This window comes from Kryptolebias marmoratus, linkage group LG8 (genome assembly GCF_001649575.2).
Source record: "Kryptolebias marmoratus isolate JLee-2015 linkage group LG8, ASM164957v2, whole genome shotgun sequence".
NCBI classification, from domain to species: Eukaryota; Metazoa; Chordata; class Actinopteri; order Cyprinodontiformes; family Rivulidae; genus Kryptolebias; species Kryptolebias marmoratus.
In genome coordinates, this window is record NC_051437.1 from 16,545,137 (window position 1) to 16,563,241 (window position 18,105).

At 37.7% G+C, this 18,105-nt stretch overlaps 2 protein-coding genes across 3 annotated transcripts; one reads left to right on the forward strand and one right to left on the reverse strand.

Moving 5' to 3' along the window:
• Positions 1-959: 959 nt before the first annotated feature.
• Positions 960-14,345, forward strand: LOC108235252 (basement membrane-specific heparan sulfate proteoglycan core protein). Of its 2 annotated transcripts, XM_017415142.3 has the most exons (19): positions 960-1,165; positions 1,271-1,306; positions 1,988-2,026; positions 2,247-2,531; positions 2,639-2,902; positions 3,281-3,553; positions 4,057-4,320; positions 8,046-8,330; positions 8,438-8,701; positions 9,080-9,352; positions 10,473-10,763; positions 11,356-11,628; positions 11,721-11,835; positions 11,926-12,083; positions 12,179-12,280; positions 12,605-12,670; positions 12,867-12,926; positions 13,549-13,617; positions 13,718-14,345. In XM_017415142.3, the coding sequence occupies exons 1-19, from the start codon at positions 1,087-1,089 to the stop codon at positions 13,780-13,782; spliced, it is 3,261 nt and encodes a 1,086-aa protein (XP_017270631.1). In that variant the 5' UTR covers positions 960-1,086; the 3' UTR covers positions 13,783-14,345. The 2 variants fall into 2 exon arrangements, with proteins under 2 accessions (XP_017270631.1, XP_017270630.1); XM_017415141.3 differs by having other exon boundaries at positions 13,549-14,345.
• apobec2b (apolipoprotein B mRNA editing enzyme, catalytic polypeptide-like 2b) lies at positions 14,151-18,043 on the reverse strand. The gene is made up of 4 exons (XM_017415143.3): positions 17,713-18,043; positions 16,949-17,129; positions 14,487-14,830; positions 14,151-14,397 (listed from the first exon to the last, which is right to left on the reverse strand). Exons 1-3 carry the CDS (start codon positions 17,982-17,984, stop codon positions 14,489-14,491), a joined length of 795 nt encoding a protein of 264 aa, XP_017270632.1. The 5' UTR covers positions 17,985-18,043; the 3' UTR covers positions 14,151-14,397; positions 14,487-14,488.
• Positions 18,044-18,105: the final 62 nt, after the last annotated feature.

The window sequence follows — 18,105 nt, forward strand, 5'->3', positions numbered from 1 at the left end:
ACAAACCTGATTTGAATCAGTGGGTGATTAACAGGCTTCTGCAGAACATGAAGAGGTGATTTAACCACTGAATCAGGTGTGTTGGAGCAGGGAAACAAGTAACACATGCAGGATAGTAGCCCTCGAGGTCCAGGATTGGACACCCCTGTTCTACAGCCTTAGGCTTTAAAATTTAAGATACACAGGCATAATTAGAAAGCCACAGGGATTTTTTATTTTTATTTTTGTAGTATACTGACACCTCATGGTGAGTGGTGAGTCCAAACTGATGGGAGGGAAGAGAAACCTGCTGCATTACACGTGACAAAGATGTGCAGGAAGTGGTGTTTTGCAACAGAGTTTTAAAGGTTCAGCAGCTAAAACTAAACTTACACAGCAGAATCATTGTTTATAAGTCTAAAAACAGTTGGTTGTCTTTGTTTTTTTTTTTTCTTTTACCTGTATGTCTTTCGGTAAAGGTTTTAAGTAAAGTTAAGCTGTAAAGTGTCACCTTTGGCTGAAGACAAAAGGATGCTGCGGTGTTTGTGGTAAACTGAAGAGTTAAAATAAAACAAAACCCTGTGGCTTCTGCTCAAACAAATCAAATGAAAGGTATCACTTTCAAAACGATCTTTAAAACTCTACCATCTGCTTTACACGTTGATTATCTTAGATTGTCACCTCTGTGGATCTTTAATGTTGCCCTAAAAAATAAAAAACTGTATATTTTAGATCAGTTATCTACATACGTTTTCTATCTTTCCACGTTTGCAAACTTCCTATCTGTAAACCCGTGGAATGGGTGGACTTTGTGTTGATCCATTTAGGAAGCATCGGATTATCAGTTTATTTTTGTCAATTGCTTTCATTTCCCCTAACTCTGTGCCACTTTTCAGCACAAATCAACATGTTAAAGATGTGACTGTGGTTCACCAACACGCTTCCTGTTGCTTCAGCAACACACACGTACAGACACACACAATAGAGCAGATGTCAGAGTGACAGAAAGGCTGTCGTCCTGCCGTGAGATCAGAAATGAATACTCTGCACACACCCATCTCAACTGCAAGCTAGTTCGTTTATTGAGCTTGACTGCATGGCAGATATATGACTCAGCTCAGCAACACAGCCTCTACATGTGAGAATCAATGGAAAATGTGGCTTCTCGAGGTCTTCGCTGTGATGTGTGAGTTTTTAGCTGTTTTAGTCTATTTTTTTATGATTCAAATAAGCTATTTTTGCATATATACTCCATTTCTCATTGAGCGTTTCTCTATATTTGTTTTGACAGATTTGGCTGCTGTTTGTGTAGCTCAGGATAATACTGGTAGGAAAACAAGCCTAACAACGAGCTACATTCAACGTATTGCACTGATCTGATAGTCTGAAGCCCGATTGGCCTTCTAACATGTTTTTCTGTCGACTAAAAGTGTTCACATCGCAACCGACCTGACATGTGTGGTGGTGACCTATTTTATTATTGTATTTTGTACGTTACAAGTTTTTTTTAATCATGTTGGTATCTGACCGGAGCAGCGTACAGGAACTAAACATGAGGAACATGAAGTACTTTATTGTCATGAGTTTGGCAGTTACAACAACTAGACGCCAACATGTGCAAGTGCTCCCTTATGTAAACCTCATGTTTTTTATGCTTCATATCCAATCAGGTCATTTGGTCCATCTTTATAGTATAACGACATCTATTTTTCTGTGGTTGCTGCTGTTTGGCCTTCAAAATCGTTTAACCAAATGACGCCCGGTTTAGGGCTGCGAGACCGCAACACTCACTTGCATTTTTTCACAAGATGCATTCAAATACATTGTTGTTTATGAGTTAGTATCAAACAAAGATGATTAAACACTGATTTCTAACTTTGACTCCATCAGCTGTAGCCTTAATGAAGCTTTAATGTTAGGTTTTACCGGTGTTGCAGTTCAAATACACCATTCAGATGTAGATAAAGCAAAAATCCTGGGTGTTCTAATCTGAATTTTGCTCTTCCAGCATCCACCCAATCCACTCCTCCGCCAACAACTGTCTATGGTGAGAACTTAACCTTAAATGTTGTATCAAACTGAAATATTTTTACAAAGAGCATTTACACTGTAAAACGTCTTATATTAGCTTTGAAGTCTGAAAGAGCTTGGTGAATATTTGGTAAGAAATAATTTGGCACGGATGGGATCATTTAAAGACCACTCCTGTCATTTTCTTTTTGCAATGCGACATGTAAACTACGTTCTTTAATGCTTTACATTTTCAGTGCCTCCAAAACCTGTTCTGGAGCTAAAGTCAGGCCGGCCAGATGTCTACACCAAAGAGAAAGTGGAGTTAGAGTGTAAAATCTCTGGCTCTGACTGGCTCATCACCTGGCAGAACAATGGCACAAATGTTCAAAGTCCAGATTTGTCTGCGTCAGGAGATGGGTCTGTGCTCACAATTGCTTCAGCAACTACAGCTGATTCTGGAAATTATGTTTGTCTTGGAAAGCACAAAACAAGAAATGTTGACACCGAATCTAGTAACTCGCATTCAATTAGTGTTACTGGTGAGTTTTTTGTTTTTTTTTCGTTCTGAATTGCAAACAAGTCCAATCTCATTACGGCTCCAAGTTTTTTTCTTTGTATCTGAGGTCAATGTGATGCATTTTTCCAGAACCACCAATACCAACTCTGAATCGGCTGTCACACTGGTCAGACGTGTTTGTAGGTGAATCAGTGAAGTTCAGCTGCGAAGTGAGCAACCCTGATTGGACGTTCACCTGGTACAGAGACACAACTGATCTGCATAAAGAGGGACCACAGCTCCATTTCACATCAGTTACTAAAGCTGATCAGGGACAGTATGCCTGTAAAGTTAAACTTAAATCCAGAGCTGTGTACTCTGAATTCAGCAAACCAGCTGATTTGACTGTCAATGGTGAGTTTTATGGTTTGTAGCAATTCAGACTATGAAGGCTTCTATTAGTGTAAACTACAGAAATAATCTCTGAGGAAACCTCCTCTTATCTGTGTTTTTGCAAAGCTACATGTAAACTACACTCTTTCATATTTTACACATCAATGCATCCAGTACCTTTTCTGGAGCTAAAGTCAAACCAGCCAGAAAAGATTCCCGACATTTTTCTTTGCTATAACACTTTGTTTTTCTGTCTAAAAGAAATGGTCTAATTTCGTCTCTTTATTTAATTTCCCTTTGGGATTAATAAAGTGTTTTTGAATTGAATTGAATTTAAGACTCCTTTCCTCAAAAGCCCATTGTGAAAAGTTCCCCTTTTCTTTTTTCTTTTTTTTACAGAAAACAAGCCTAAGCCCACTGTGACACGAAGTTTATCCTTTAACCCGATGTACCCTGGAGAATCGATCACCTTCACCTGTGCTGTCGGGGTGTCCACTGGATGGGAATATGTGTGGTACCATAACGGAAAGGAAATTCATTCACCCAGCAATGATACTTATAGTATACCTTCTTTAGCTATTTCTAACAGTGGAGAATACTACTGTAAAGCCAAGAGAGGTGAAACTCCATTCTACACTGAGAAGAGTGATACTTTAACTCTGCAGGTCTCTGGTAAGCACATATAAATGCTTCATAATTTTTTTTAGTTACACTACAAGACAATGTCATTCACATTTATTTACATGAGATGGTGTGTGTTTTTTAATAAATATATAACTTTTTTGTCAGTAGATTGTATGCATTTGATTTAGCATTTATTATAAATTTGACTTATTACATATGTAGCAGATAAAAGAAAGGTGCACTTATTTTTTCCACTGTTTAAGTTCTTGTTAGAAGAGCTATGTTATGGATCTTAATAGATCCATAACAGATTGAATAGTATGGTAAATCAAATATATTTAGATTATTTTTAGTTTGTTTTCACCCTTATTATTTATCAGATCTCAAAAGCTGAGGGCTAACTCTGTCATAACATTACCATTAAATTGTCCAGATTTTATTACAAAATTTAAAACAGTCAAGATCAAAAAACGAAATATAAATCAACACAACGCATATAAATTTAAATGTGTTAAAGTTAAAGATGTCTTTGTGTATATGTATAATTTCAGACCCGCCAAAACCTGCTATAAAACCGAAGACAAAGTGGTTAGATATGTTCGAAACTGAAGCAGTGGAGTTCAGCTGCGAAGTGAGCAACTCTAGCTGGACGTTCTCCTGGAAAAAAGATAACACTGAACTGCCTGAAGAGGGATCATCGCTCAAAATCCCATCTGTTACTGCAGCCGATGCAGGACAGTATTCCTGTAGAGCTCACCTGAAATCCAGAAGAGTCGCCTCTGAATTCAGCAACACAGCTGATGTAACAGTTCATCGTAAGTTTCCTGCTTTTTGTACAGTACTGCACAAACTTCACAATAATCTAGATATTTTAAAAAAAAACTACAGTACACAAACATAACAGTAAAATTAGTGTTGAAAAGAATATGACATTGTTTATGTCAGACCTGGTAAAATCACTTCAACAATCTCCTGCTATCTTGATGAGGCTTTTTAGGGTATATAATACCAAATCTAAATGATTGACAAAAATCATTTTTAAGTTTTTGTATCTGTGTAAAGTTCAACTTTTCAAATTAAGAGGTGTTGATACAGTATGCCGTGGCAAATCTCATAATTTGCATTTGCTGGCCTGTGCACTAGATGGGATTATATGTGGTTTCATAATGGAACAGAAATTCAGTCTAATATATAATAACATAATGTATGTGTCTAATATAATATGGCAAAAGCCTGTATAATACTCGCTCTAAAAAAAATCTGAATAGTATTTAGGACTACTAAAATAAATGGATTTTTGTGAAAGAAAAGACTAGCCTTTTTGCTTAAAAGGCTTTATAGCACATCTTTTTAATAACAGTTCAGATTTTTTTGTTAGCTCTTGTTTCTTCAAGCCTCCTTCAACACAAGAATCCATGTAAACTCAATGTAGCACAAGATAGGTTTGTGTCAGTTGTATGTTATCTATCGGAAGCTTTCAGGACATTTTAAATCCTGAAATTAGAAATAAAAATGTAACATTTGAAGTTCTAAATTACCTTTGTTACTGTAAAGCTCACACACATTATAGGAACAGCATCAGAAGAAGAGAAAGCCTTTGGCTTAGCTTTTAAGTAAAAAAGGTTTTGGAAAAAAAAATTAGTGTCACTGATACAGTAGCTTAATGCCAAGGCCTGCATCTTTGTCGAGGCATATTTTCAATCACAGACTGTGATACAGGTGAGGAGCAAGTGTCAAGAGGAATTAGGAATAAGGTAAAGCGTTAGTGACTTCTGTAGCCTAAATTTCATTTTCTCATGAGTTGTTGACGAGCGCATCACTGACGTTCAGTCTCTTACACAACCTAGAAACATACTGAGAAATATTGAGACTGCTTAAAAAACAAGCAAGACAAAACTGTTACAATAATTTCATGTTACTATTTTTTTAAAAGAAAACAGAAAACTTATACCAAAACCTTTTTATTTGCCATTAGAGAATGATAAAAGGTAGTTGGCTAAATGTATGTTTCTTTTTAGCAGAAGAAGTGAAAATGCAAAAATAGAAAAAAACCTCCACCCTACAGTAACTCACAAACAGTTCCTTATTTGTAGGTGTGAAAAAAGCTCCTAATTTTATCATTACATTTTCTGCACATCTTTATATGTGCATACAGCTAAAACCAAAACCAAATGTTGACTTAAATTAGCTGCAAACATGTGCTAATGTCACACATGAACATCTTTCTGCTGTCCAACATTTAAAGTTATGAATGGGGTTTTCAGCTTTTCTGATGCCTGGAGTGCAATAAACATTTCCATTTCTTGTTTTGATCAGCTTCAGAACATTTAACGTGGTAAACACGTCTCACACAGTTCAGTTAGCAAAAATGGTTCTAGCAGGAAACTATGTGCAAGTAACAAAGATAGTTTTCTTTTGGAAGAATCGTTCGTTTTCTCTGGCTTTTAAGCCCTTTAACTTAGTAAATTTTTACATTAGGGCTGCATGATATCAGAAAAACTTGTAATGTGTGTTATTATTGTGATGATAATATCAGTTGCAATCGTTTTTGACACTCACTTGTTTTTCTGTCATCTAAACCACATGTGGATATCAAAGCCAGTGAAAGGCCATGTGATTGAGCAGATATTATGAGCATTGAGAACATAATTCATGGTACTTTCAGTATAATGGCCTATAATTTATTGAAATCCAAGCAGCCCTTTGTGTTATTGTCATTGCACTCATTGATATTGGGATGAAGATAAATTTGAGATATATTGTGCAGACCTAATTTACATGCACAAAAACAGTTGGGACATTCTGTAAAATGTAAATAAGAAATAAAAATAGAATGCAATGATTTGCAAATTTTATGAATCCATATTTTATTCAGAATTGAACACAGTAAACATATATCCATCCATCCATCCATCCACTCTGGATCGGGGGGAGCTGGTTCCTATGTCCAGCCATTAGTAAGCCTGTCAAATATTTAAAATAAGAATTTATACAATTTGGGGGTGGGGGGGAATAAGACGATTTTGAATTTTATGGCAGCAACACATCTCAAAACATTGGGACAGGAGCAACAAAAGACAAAATGGTACGAATAAGAAACAACAATTTAGGTTAAGTTGCAACAGGTAAGTATGAGGACTGTATAAAGAAGAGCATTCTAGAGAGGCTGGATCTCTCAGAAATAAGGATGTGCAGAGGTTCAGCAGTCTGAAAAACTGTGTGAACAGTTTCAGAATATTGGTCTTCAGTTCAGTTTGTAATATGATTTCAAGAATCAGGAGAAATCTTTCTGCAAAATGATCAAGGCCAAAAGTCAATACTGGATGCTTGTGATCTTCAGGCCCTCAGGCAGCGCTGCATTAAAAGCAGACATGATTCTGTTATGGACACTTCCACACACAGAAATGCTGCTGTCTTCTTTGCACCAAAGCTCATTTAAAATGGATCAAGGCAAAGTGAAAAACGGTTCTGTAATCGTACAAAGCTAAATTAGAAGTTGTTTTTTGGAAACCCCAGATGCCACATCCTCTAAAGAGGAGAGGAACAATTCAGTCTGGTTTTTGTTCTCAGTTTGAAAACCTGAGAAAAAAAAAATATATATATATAAAGGTTTTAGAACCGCATACGTTCCCATCCAGCAAAAAATCCAGCAAAGACGACCCAAGACTGCTGAACTTCTAAAAACCTACATCAAATAAAAAAGGGTCAACATTTCCCTCCAAAAACTCCAGCAGCTGGTCTCAGTTCTCAGCCATTGACAGGTCTTAAAAAAGGGATGCTTTGCAGTAGTAAACATGTCTTTTTTGAGACACGTCGCTGCCATCAAATTCAAAATTATCTCACTTTATTCAAAAATGTATGCAATTTCATGGTTTCAACGTTTGATTTGTTTATTATGTTCCATTGTGAATAAAATGTGGATTTATGCAATTTGCAAATCATTGAATTTCTTTTTAGTTGCATTTTACACAAAATCCCAACTTTGAAGATGATAAAAAGGAAAACAAGTGTAAAAAAGGTAACAGAAAGCTGAGTAGAGTGACAGAAACAGCTTATCCAACACACAATACATAACACGCTTAAGTTTAAAACTGAACAACTGAAACTTAACCTTAGAAATAGATTCAAATTAGGTACCCTAAGAAAAAAGTATGAGAACAGATGTGAGTATTATTACTCTTTCATGGGGGACTAAATCTGTCTCAACAAGACGCAATCTCTACATTTAAAAGATAATAACTGCTGCTTAGAGATAACCCTGTCTATTCTGGTTTGAAAATTATCACTGAAAAAAATAAATAAAAACAGAATAAACAATTTTTCCAAGTTTTTAATGAAAAACTCAATATCTTTCAGCTTTCTTACATATACATTATTTATATTATTAATAAAACTCTGAAAAGAAATATGCTGAAAGAGCTTGGTGAATATTTGGTAAGAAATAATTTGGCACGGATGGGATCATTTAAAGACCACTCCTGTCATTTTCTTTTTGCAATGCGACATGTAAACTACGTTCTTTAATGCTTTACATTTTCAGTGCCTCCAAAACCTGTTCTGGAGCTAAAGTCAGGCCGGCCAGATGTCTACACCAAAGAGAAAGTGGAGTTAGAGTGTAAAATCTCTGGCTCTGACTGGCTCATCACCTGGCAGAACAATGGCACAAATGTTCAAAGTCCAGATTTGTCTGCGTCAGGAGATGGGTCTGTGCTCACAATTGCTTCAGCAACTACAGCTGATTCTGGAAATTATGTTTGTCTTGGAAAGCACAAAACAAGAAATGTTGACACCGAATCTAGTAACTCGCATTCAATTAGTGTTACTGGTGAGTTTTTTGTTTTTTTTTCGTTCTGAATTGCAAACAAGTCCAATCTCATTACGGCTCCAAGTTTTTTTCTTTGTATCTGAGGTCAATGTGATGCATTTTTCCAGAACCACCAATACCAACTCTGAATCGGCTGTCACACTGGTCAGACGTGTTTGTAGGTGAATCAGTGAAGTTCAGCTGCGAAGTGAGCAACCCTGATTGGACGTTCACCTGGTACAGAGACACAACTGATCTGCATAAAGAGGGACCACAGCTCCATTTCACATCAGTTACTAAAGCTGATCAGGGACAGTATGCCTGTAAAGTTAAACTTAAATCCAGAGCTGTGTACTCTGAATTCAGCAAACCAGCTGATTTGACTGTCAATGGTGAGTTTTATGGTTTGTAGCAATTCAGACTATGAAGGCTTCTATTAGTGTAAACTACAGAAATAATCTCTGAGGAAACCTCCTCTTATCTGTGTTTTTGCAAAGCTACATGTAAACTACACTCTTTCATATTTTACACATCAATGCATCCAGTACCTTTTCTGGAGCTAAAGTCAAACCAGCCAGAAAAGATTCCCGACATTTTTCTTTGCTATAACACTTTGTTTTTCTGTCTAAAAGAAATGGTCTAATTTCGTCTCTTTATTTAATTTCCCTTTGGGATTAATAAAGTGTTTTTGAATTGAATTGAATTTAAGACTCCTTTCCTCAAAAGCCCATTGTGAAAAGTTCCCCTTTTCTTTTTTCTTTTTTTTACAGAAAACAAGCCTAAGCCCACTGTGACACGAAGTTTATCCTTTAACCCGATGTACCCTGGAGAATCGATCACCTTCACCTGTGCTGTCGGGGTGTCCACTGGATGGGAATATGTGTGGTACCATAACGGAAAGGAAATTCATTCACCCAGCAATGATACTTATAGTATACCTTCTTTAGCTATTTCTAACAGTGGAGAATACTACTGTAAAGCCAAGAGAGGTGAAACTCCATTCTACACTGAGAAGAGTGATACTTTAACTCTGCAGGTCTCTGGTAAGCACATATAAATGCTTCATAATTTTTTTTAGTTACACTACAAGACAATGTCATTCACATTTATTTACGTGAGTTGGTGTGTGTTTTTTGATAAATATATAACTTTTTTGTCAGTAGATTGTATGCATTTGATTTAGCATTTAATTATAAATTTGATTTATTACATGTGTAGCAGATAAAAGAAAGATTTTTTTTTTCCCATTTTCCCACTGCCTTTTAAAGCCTTGGAGGGTGTTTCAGCTTCAGAGCACAAGAGAGCTTCCTTTTTTTTTTGTCTGCATTTTCTGCTTAAACAGGATGTTGTGGTGTAGCATTAGTCTCAGAGGGACGCCTCAGTGCGGGCAATGTACGCACATAGGCGGAGTTCTTTTAGGAAAGATGAGGTGATTTGTACAAGAGGGTGGAAGTGACAGAAGATGACAGCAAGGAAATGGTGATGTCTATAAACTGCAACAAGAAGGGCTAAGTCTATAGGTGGACATTTAAAGTTGATTTGATTAAGAACACCTCTTATGTGATAAATCCGGAACCAAATTATTTATTTGTCTTTTACAACATGAGGTCTGCCATTTATCATTTCAGGAAAGTCCCTCACTGGGGCGGGGGCGAAACAAAGAAGAAATAAGATAAAGATTGAGAACTGAAATTTAGAATAGTAGAAGTGATGAAATGCATGGCATGGATGAACTTGATGTACTTAGTGTTTGAATGTTTAACGCTGGTGGTGTCGTCCACAGAATACTATGTGATCTCCTCATCGTTCAAGTTCAGTTCAGATCAGATTTTAACCCTTGTCTTTTATTTGACCTTTATGTGTACGTTATCAGTCTGCATCAGTCTGTAGAGGATGTTAGCAAGCTTGCTTACGACATAAAAAAGGTTGCTAGCTTAAGACCAACATGCGTCTTTGTCACCTCTATTTTTGTTACTTTTATACATCTTAGATTTGTCTACAATAAGAAATATGAAATGGTGTTCACATGCCACTACTTCGAACTACAAGATCTTAACCTTTTTCAGAAAATATCTTGAACCTAACTTTACATAACAAACTGACTAAAGCAGTTTTAGGTGCGACCCTACAGAAGTGACTTGTAAAATTTTTTTTCCTCATCAGAAATCCCTGTTCCGAAACTGAACAATGTAACCCAGTGGCTGGATTTGTTCCCCACTGAGACTGCCAAGTTGAGATGTCAGATGCAGGGAAGCGATATGTGGACATTTACCTGGTACAGAAACACAAGGGAGGTCAAGGCTGATGACACTGTGAATATCGAAAACAATGGAAAGACTCTTTCCATAAAGTCTGCTTCAGCCTCACACCGTGGAAACTACACATGCTCAGGAAAACTGACAGACAGATCTGTCGGCAGCAACAAAAGCTCCAAACTCATGCTTCATGTCTATGGTAAGATATATTTTAGACAGGATTTTTTTAGTTCAATTTGTTATTGAACTGACAGTGGTAAGAAGGAACTACTTTTACCTGAAAAGTTCAACTTAAAAAAAAAACAAAAAAACATCTTATTCACTCCCTTTCCTGTGTTGTGCAATGATGCAATACCATGTTCACATCTTTTAAGTGTTGTTTGAAGTTACAGCAAATTTAATTAGTTGGAATTTGTACAAACTTTCAGCCCAGATACTCTAGCAACAGATAAAACATCTCCAAAAAACCAGTGCTCCCAACACGAAACCCAAGTAAAATCAGCTTAAGATCAACAGATTTTACAAACCCCTAAAATAACTTTATTAAACAGGTTTCATTTTCTAAATCTATATCCATGTTGTAGTTTATGCAAGTTAAAAACGTCATTTGAAAGCTGACTGCTTCTTTAAATAAAAGACCAAAATTTCTGTTTTTGTCACTGTGGTAAGACAGTACTGTAGGGCAGAAAATGATTTTTGCACTGAACATTGGTTAAAGGTCATTGTTTTCTGAAACCGAGTTATTTTAACTGCTGTTTAACTTCTTCTTTGTGATTACGATCAACTCTCAGATGCCAAACCCACAGCTGCGCTGATGCAAGATCCCAAACACAATTTGATGCACACTGGCGATTCGGTCTCCTTCAGCTGTCACATCAGCGTCTCCTCTGGATGGGGTTACCTCTGGGAGAAAGATGGAAGACCCCTTCAAGCATCTGGAAACCAACTCAATATTAGTTCTGTTAAAAAAGAAGATTCTGGATCATATAAGTGTCAAGTTAAAAGAGGAAAAGATGAACTCTTCAAGTCAGAGCCAAGCCAAGTAGTGGAACTTGAAGTTGAGGGTGTGTTTTCTTTTTTTTTTTATTATTCTCTCACCTCCTTTATTTCATCTGTGGTTGAACGTGTATCACAGTTAGCATTGTGTTTGCTGCAGAGCGTCCACAGGCAAGTTTGGTCCTGTTAACTGGCTGGTCAGAGGTCTTCGCCACTGATAGCTTGGTGCTCAAGTGTGAAGTAGAGGACAAGACATACACGTGGAACTACACATGGTAATACCTCTACTGAGAAAAAATCTCCTACTATCTTAAAAAAAAGATCTGTGCTTAAAAATGCAATCTTTAAAATAAAATTAAAAACAGGTTCAGAGAGGAGAAACTGCTCAATCTGACGCCCTCAGAGAAACATATTGTCACACCCCAGGCCAACCCCGAGCAGGGCCACTACACCTGCCAGGGGATCCGCAACGAGAGGCCATTTTATTCAAGAACAAGTGAGCCCTTCAAGACCAAGAACCTTCGTGAGTATGACAAAGATGTCTGAGTTATGAATATGGTACCCAGCGAATGTTATCATTGTGTATTTTCATTTTCTGTGTGTATCTTTAACTTGTAGTTTTAAAGAGGAGAGTTCTTCTGTCCATCTCAGGCTGCCTCTTCTTTGGCATCATTGCCGTCTTCCTCGGATGCATTGCCTGTAGAGTTTTCCGCAAACCAGGTCTGGCTTTAATTTGTGATTTTGAAGCTGTACAATTACAAATTAGCCATTTTATTTTTTACCTGATCCCTTGGATTTAGGAAGGTGATTGTTTAGCTGTTTAGCTGTGCACCTTTAATGCTTCGGTTTGCAGGCAGCTGCGTTCAGTTATTTGTCTCTGTGCAGTACACATCCTACACCACAAACAGAGCAGCAGAGTAGGAAGTAGCTGTTGGAGTCAAGAGGTTATCTGAGGTTTAGATGTGACACCCGTTTTATCTTAAATTTGAGCACTAAAGCCCACATTGAGGTGGTGTCTATTATCTTTCTGTTCTTGACTCACAGCTGCTGATGGGAAGCCAGAAGAGCCCAACCTGTTTCTTACCATGGCTCAGTTAAAGGACAGTACCAGTAAGTCGACCCCACCTCTGGTGGTTTTAACACGTTTGATCATTCTTTATGCTGAAAATAGATTTTAACCAGAGTTTCGTTATCAGTTATCTTTGGTAATACTTTGTGAAAATACCCTCTGACACATTAAATTGGTAGTCAGAGTTTAATAGGTCTGCATTAAGGTTTTTGAAATGGTTTTGTTCTTTTTTCGCAGATGCACCCTGTCCGTTGGTTGAGTATATCACTGATGCAGATCTGAACCCACCACAAAAAGGTAAAATAAACAAACAAACAAACCAAAAAGGAAATACAGAGAATGGAAAGAGTTAACCTAACCTCTTAGGACCTGGCATCCACATATGTTGACATCACATTTTGCTTAGCATTCCTTGATTCACATGGAGTGAATCAGCCCAAATAGCAAAGAGAAAATAAAAATGCATGCCATGCGAGAGTTTGTCTTAGGAGGTAAGACTTAATCTTAGATTCAAGATGGCTTCCACAGCCACTTGACCTTAAAAAAAAGACTCCGATTGCTTTAAATCAGTCAATTTTACATTTTGTAATAAAATTTGGTGTGGTGGTAGCTGAGAGTAATTCACAACACATGCTCTAAGTGTGACATTGTGAGATTGCGTATTACAGTATTACCAAGATTTGACCCAAACAGCTACAAACCTGTCATTTGTCAACACAAGATGATCTTAGTCCAAAACTCTGATCATGAAAGGTGGCGGGCGATATGCATTCCTTCAAAGATTCCAAGTTTACCAAAAAGATTCCAGTTAAACCAAGATTCTTGATCACATTAACTAAATAAATTAACTGAGTGGTAAAGTCAACTGAGAAGGATTTAACATTAGAAATGTGCACTTTGTATCTCACCTGTTGTGCAGAGGGTGAGGAAGACGAGACAGTCTGCAGTGAAACAACACCCTTACCAGTATCTACACAGGAGGAACAAGGTGACGCATTTAAATTACAAACACGACTCGGCAATGAGCACTGTGATGCTGCTGCAGTTACTTTAAAACACTAAACATTTCTGACACATCTTGCTTGCAGCTGTGACCACCAACAGCCAGGGAACAACAGAAAACGGCGGTGGAATGGTTTCCTTTCAGCACTAAGTTACTGAGGATGTCCTTCCTTCCTTTACCTAATAATATTTGCAAACCTGATAACATTTTAGAGAGAAAGCTCACTCAGTTCTGACTGCCTGCAACAAGCTGAGTGGACAGGTGAAAACCTTTAAGCTGTTTGCTGAGAATTAAAAAAAAAACAGGAAGTTGTTCATGTATTTCATTTCAGACGGGATAAAGTTGTGTATAGGTTTGTTTATGTGACCTGATGAAACAAAACCATAGAAGTGTAAATATTCCTTCCACATTATTGTTTAAATTGATTAGGAGCTGATAAAGATGAAACATTATTTATGTGACCGTTTGCCTCAGTTAGTGTTTCAGTTCTCTGAACAGACACCAGATGGCAGTAGATGTAACTTCTTCAAAACTTGATTTTAATGTGATAAATGGTTCTTAAATGAATGTAAATGCTTTGCTCTTCCTGTCGGATGCGGTTTGATATATTTATCTACAAATCTTGTGCTTTGATATGTGAATCCAACAAAATAAAAAGTATAAAATGTTGCCTCGAGAGCTCATTCATTGTAATGTCAGTCTTCACCATCAGATCTCACAGCAAAAAAGACATCAGGCCCCGTTTGTGGGTCAGTCAGTGGAAACCTGTAACAGTAACAAGACAGAAAGCCTTATCATTATCCAAGCTAGCACAAAAAAAAAAACTGTAGGTTTCACATTCAGTAGTAACTTACATCTAGTTGAGAATATCACCCAGTTTCTCCAAATAATACTCGTAGTTCTCCTTGCAATCTTCCCACGGTGTGAATTCCTCATCCTCCTTGTCCACGTACATTTCCCAAACAAGCTGGAAGTCAGCTGGCTTCATCATTCGCAGTTTGCAGCCGGCCTGAGCGAGAGCCTTGAGGCCTTCCCTGATCTCCGGCTGCTCCCACTCGAAGAGACGGGAGCAGAATATGGTGAGGCGAAGCTTTTTGCGCTGCTGGAGGATGGCGGCCAGCTTGGCTGCACAGGCTGCGCAGGGGCTGGAGGATACGAACCATGTGACCTCGTGTTCTTTGGAGGAGTTCGGGAGCACCTGCAAAACAAACGGCAGGGATTGTCAAGGCTGTGAAAATCCAAAGCAACATTAAACCATAGACGATATAAGGTGTAAAAAACACTGTGGAGGCCAAGTTGAGTACTGATGGACCAAGACAATGTTTAAGTTTGCTAAAATGACTTCCAATTTGAGCCTAAAAGACTTTAGACTTTAGCACTTAATTGTGTTTTTTTTTTTTTTTTTGCTGTGAAATTGCATCAGCTCTTCGCAGCAAAAAACAAAACAAAACAAAACAAAAAAACATTCCTGCATCCATAGCATGAAAGATTTGACAAACATTAAAAATAAAAAGTAAAAATCTGGTGCTTTTCGAGAAGGAAGTGTTATGAACTGATCAAGGTTAGTTAGAACTTCTAGGCTAGAAATGGCAAAAGGGAAGTTCAGAGAAATAAAAGTAAGAATTTCATTAAGAGAACCTGTGTTTGGCTGCTAAGCGTGGCGGCTGGGAGATCGTTTTATAGGATTGTGTTGCAGAGTTTCCAAAATTAGAATAGGGGTCAGAGCATTAGGCTATCAGGTTTCCTTCATGTAAAACCAGCTGCCAATCTAAAGTTTGTTCTCTACTTTTAAAATGACGTGTATAAGTTTAGTTAGATTTTAAAGTTATGGCTGTTTTAGATTATTCCCTTTTAATTTAGACCTGACCTGACTCTTAAATTAGAATCTTTCCTCACTCTGCTTCCGTTACCCTCAGTGTGCCATTATTAATGCATTTGATTAATTTGAGATTGTTGCTTGCTTGACATTATTTTTGTGTGTTTGCTTGGGTCTGTTCTGTCATTTCAGGCCATCAAACAGCTAAAGGATGATGCTGCTGATCTTTAAGTGAACAAAACCAATATTTTAGAAACATATTTATACTGAGCTGGACTGAACAAACAAGACTGGACTGGATCAGAAAAGAGAATTGGGTTTGACTGAACTGAATTAAAGTAAATAGGATTAAATGTAATATGTATGCATGTTTGCTTTCTCTGTTAAGTGCCTGGAGAGGACTTCTGTTGTGAATTAATGCAAAAGAATTGAATTAGACTGAAGTTGGCAGCACAGGAATATTTTAATGCCAGAATGAAGAATGAATTAAATTGAATAAATGCACAATCTGGAGGCATCTGCATAAAAACAAACTAAAGATGAGAGGAGTTTGCTTTTTACAACAGCATGATTATCCCGAACAAACTTCAAAATCTGTGGCTAGACTTCAAAATAGCAACGCGGGCAGCCTCAGAACCACACAGAACTACAAGCCCTTCGCAGGAAGAATAGCAAGATATCCCTGAATAAGAACTGAAAATCTTCAATAAAACAAAAAGCACCATTTGTCCAAAAAGGTTTTTCTAAAAGATGACAATACAAGCTTCAAAAGAAGAATAAAAGCTGTAGGCCCTTTACCTTGTAGTGTGAACGCTGATTCAACATTCACTCTTATTGTCTTCCTTTTTTTTAATTTTCCCATACATTTTTTTAAACAAACTACGTCTGCATACTTTGTGCTATTTTAGTCAGTCATGTATTTAAAAGTTCAGCTAATTGAGGAGATGGGTGTTGTGACTTGGATTTTGTGACATTTATAGTTTTCATAATATTTCACATTATTTAAAAATACTGTCCATAAAAACAACTAGAAATCTTTTTAACTTCTTCAAAAACATAGTTTTTTATATTAAAAAATCTGCTTCAGTGTACATTTTTTGTCTTCATGCGCTTGTTTAGGTTTTCAGCTATTTTTTTTTTGCTACTTTTAGCTTCTAGCTACCATTTTGCTACTTTTACCTTTTTACTAGCCTCTTGCTACATTAGCTTTTACATAATGTTTCACTTCTTTTAGCATTTAGCTAGTGTTTTGCTTCTCTTAAATTTTTTCAGCTTTAACAACTCAGGTTTCAGCCTCTCTGACATATTTCAACAAAGTTATTCAGCATTCATGCTGCATTATTGCAGAAAATGCAATGCCTCTTGACTTTATTTCTTCTTCTTCTTTTTATACCAAATGGAGTCAGCGTTGCTTTCACATCTTTTTGGAAATCAGGTCACCTCAGAACAGCATCTCGGTGCCACGTTTTGATTTTGCGCTACAATGGGAGCTTTCATCACCTGTTGAAAGAAGGCCTCTTCAGCGTGGGCCATGGCATGCTCATCCTCCATGTAACCTTTCAGAGGCTCTGTGTCGCCTCCTGCCGTGTCCACTCTGAAACACAGGAAGGTTTTGTTCCTCCCCGACGAATACTCCACATTCCTGAACTGAAACTTGAAGAAGAACGGGCTCATCCGCTCCCTAACAGAGAGTCACAGCGAGAGTTTTCATCAGTGTTAGCCTTTTGAAAGAATTCACAAAACGCTGTGCACGTTTTTTTTTAACTTTAAAAGCAATTTGTCACTTTTCAGAGTGCGGTAATATAAACTGCTGCTTCTATGAACAAAGTAAGCTTCCTAATCATCACAGAATCTGATCAGAGAGCGTGTCAGCCTCCTACTAAGCACATTCTCCTGCTGTCTTGCTTCAGTAATCATTCATTATGTTGTATATAGAGAGACAGATGGATCCCAGATATAGATCTCCTATAGCTTTGATATCAAACAGGCTTAAAGAACAGAGAGCAGAGAACAGATGCTAGGCAGAGTGATACAGGAGGCCCCAACGTCTACATGACTCATCCCTATTCTTACCACCGAGCTAGACAAATGAAGGCAGGTGCAAATTATTTGTACCTCTCCTCCCTAAAATAAAGAATATTCAAGCATGGGCTTTGAACTGTAGTGATAACCAAAAAGGAGATGTAAAAAAGAGCATACAGTAACAGCTTCTGACTTTAGCTGTCTGGCTAATTGTTTTTGTGTGTGTATTAAGGCTGACTCACCCTGTGACAATCTCAAAAGGAGGCAACTCAATGGGCTGATAGTCTCCATTATCCTCGCTGTTATTGGCCTCTGCTCCTGTTGCTCCTTCACCATTCCTCTTCTTCTCATCTGCCTTCGCCGGCTCCGGGCTCTTCTCTTCCTTCTTCACCTGTTTGTCAGGCTTTTTTACAGTTTTCTCTTTCCCCTTGTCTTTCTCCTTCTCGTCATTGACTTTGCCCTCCACCGTTTTCTCTTTCCTCTTAACGCCGAGCCGGCTGGTTCTGTCCGCCATGATGTTGCAGAAAGTAGGTGAGAGTGTTGGGGAAAAGAGACGGGGCGCGACAGAAATAGACAGAGAGGGAGAGTCGGTGTAAGTGGGGGTGATAACCCTCTTGCGTTTACAGAAATAGACC

What these genes read in the sequence shown, in the direction of transcription:
- LOC108235252 (XM_017415141.3), top strand. Translation starts at nt 1,087, where the DNA reads ATGACTCAGCTCAGCAACACAGCCTCTACATGTGAGAATCAATGGAAA. An exon ending in TTTAACTCTGCAGGTCTCTG is followed by an intron (nt 3,554 to 4,056) that starts GTAAGCACATAT and finishes GTATAATTTCAG; the next exon opens with ACCCGCCAAAACCTGCTATA. An exon ending in TTTAACTCTGCAGGTCTCTG is followed by an intron (nt 9,353 to 10,472) that starts GTAAGCACATAT and finishes TTTCCTCATCAG; the next exon opens with AAATCCCTGTTCCGAAACTG.
- apobec2b (XM_017415143.3), bottom strand. Translation starts at nt 17,984, where the DNA reads ATGGCGGACAGAACCAGCCGGCTCGGCGTTAAGAGGAAAGAGAAAACG. An exon ending in CCTTTTGAGATTGTCACAGG is followed by an intron (nt 17,130 to 17,712) that starts GTGAGTCAGCCT and finishes ACTCTCTGTTAG; the next exon opens with GGAGCGGATGAGCCCGTTCT. An exon ending in AAGAGGCCTTCTTTCAACAG is followed by an intron (nt 14,831 to 16,948) that starts GTGATGAAAGCT and finishes TTTGTTTTGCAG; the next exon opens with GTGCTCCCGAACTCCTCCAA.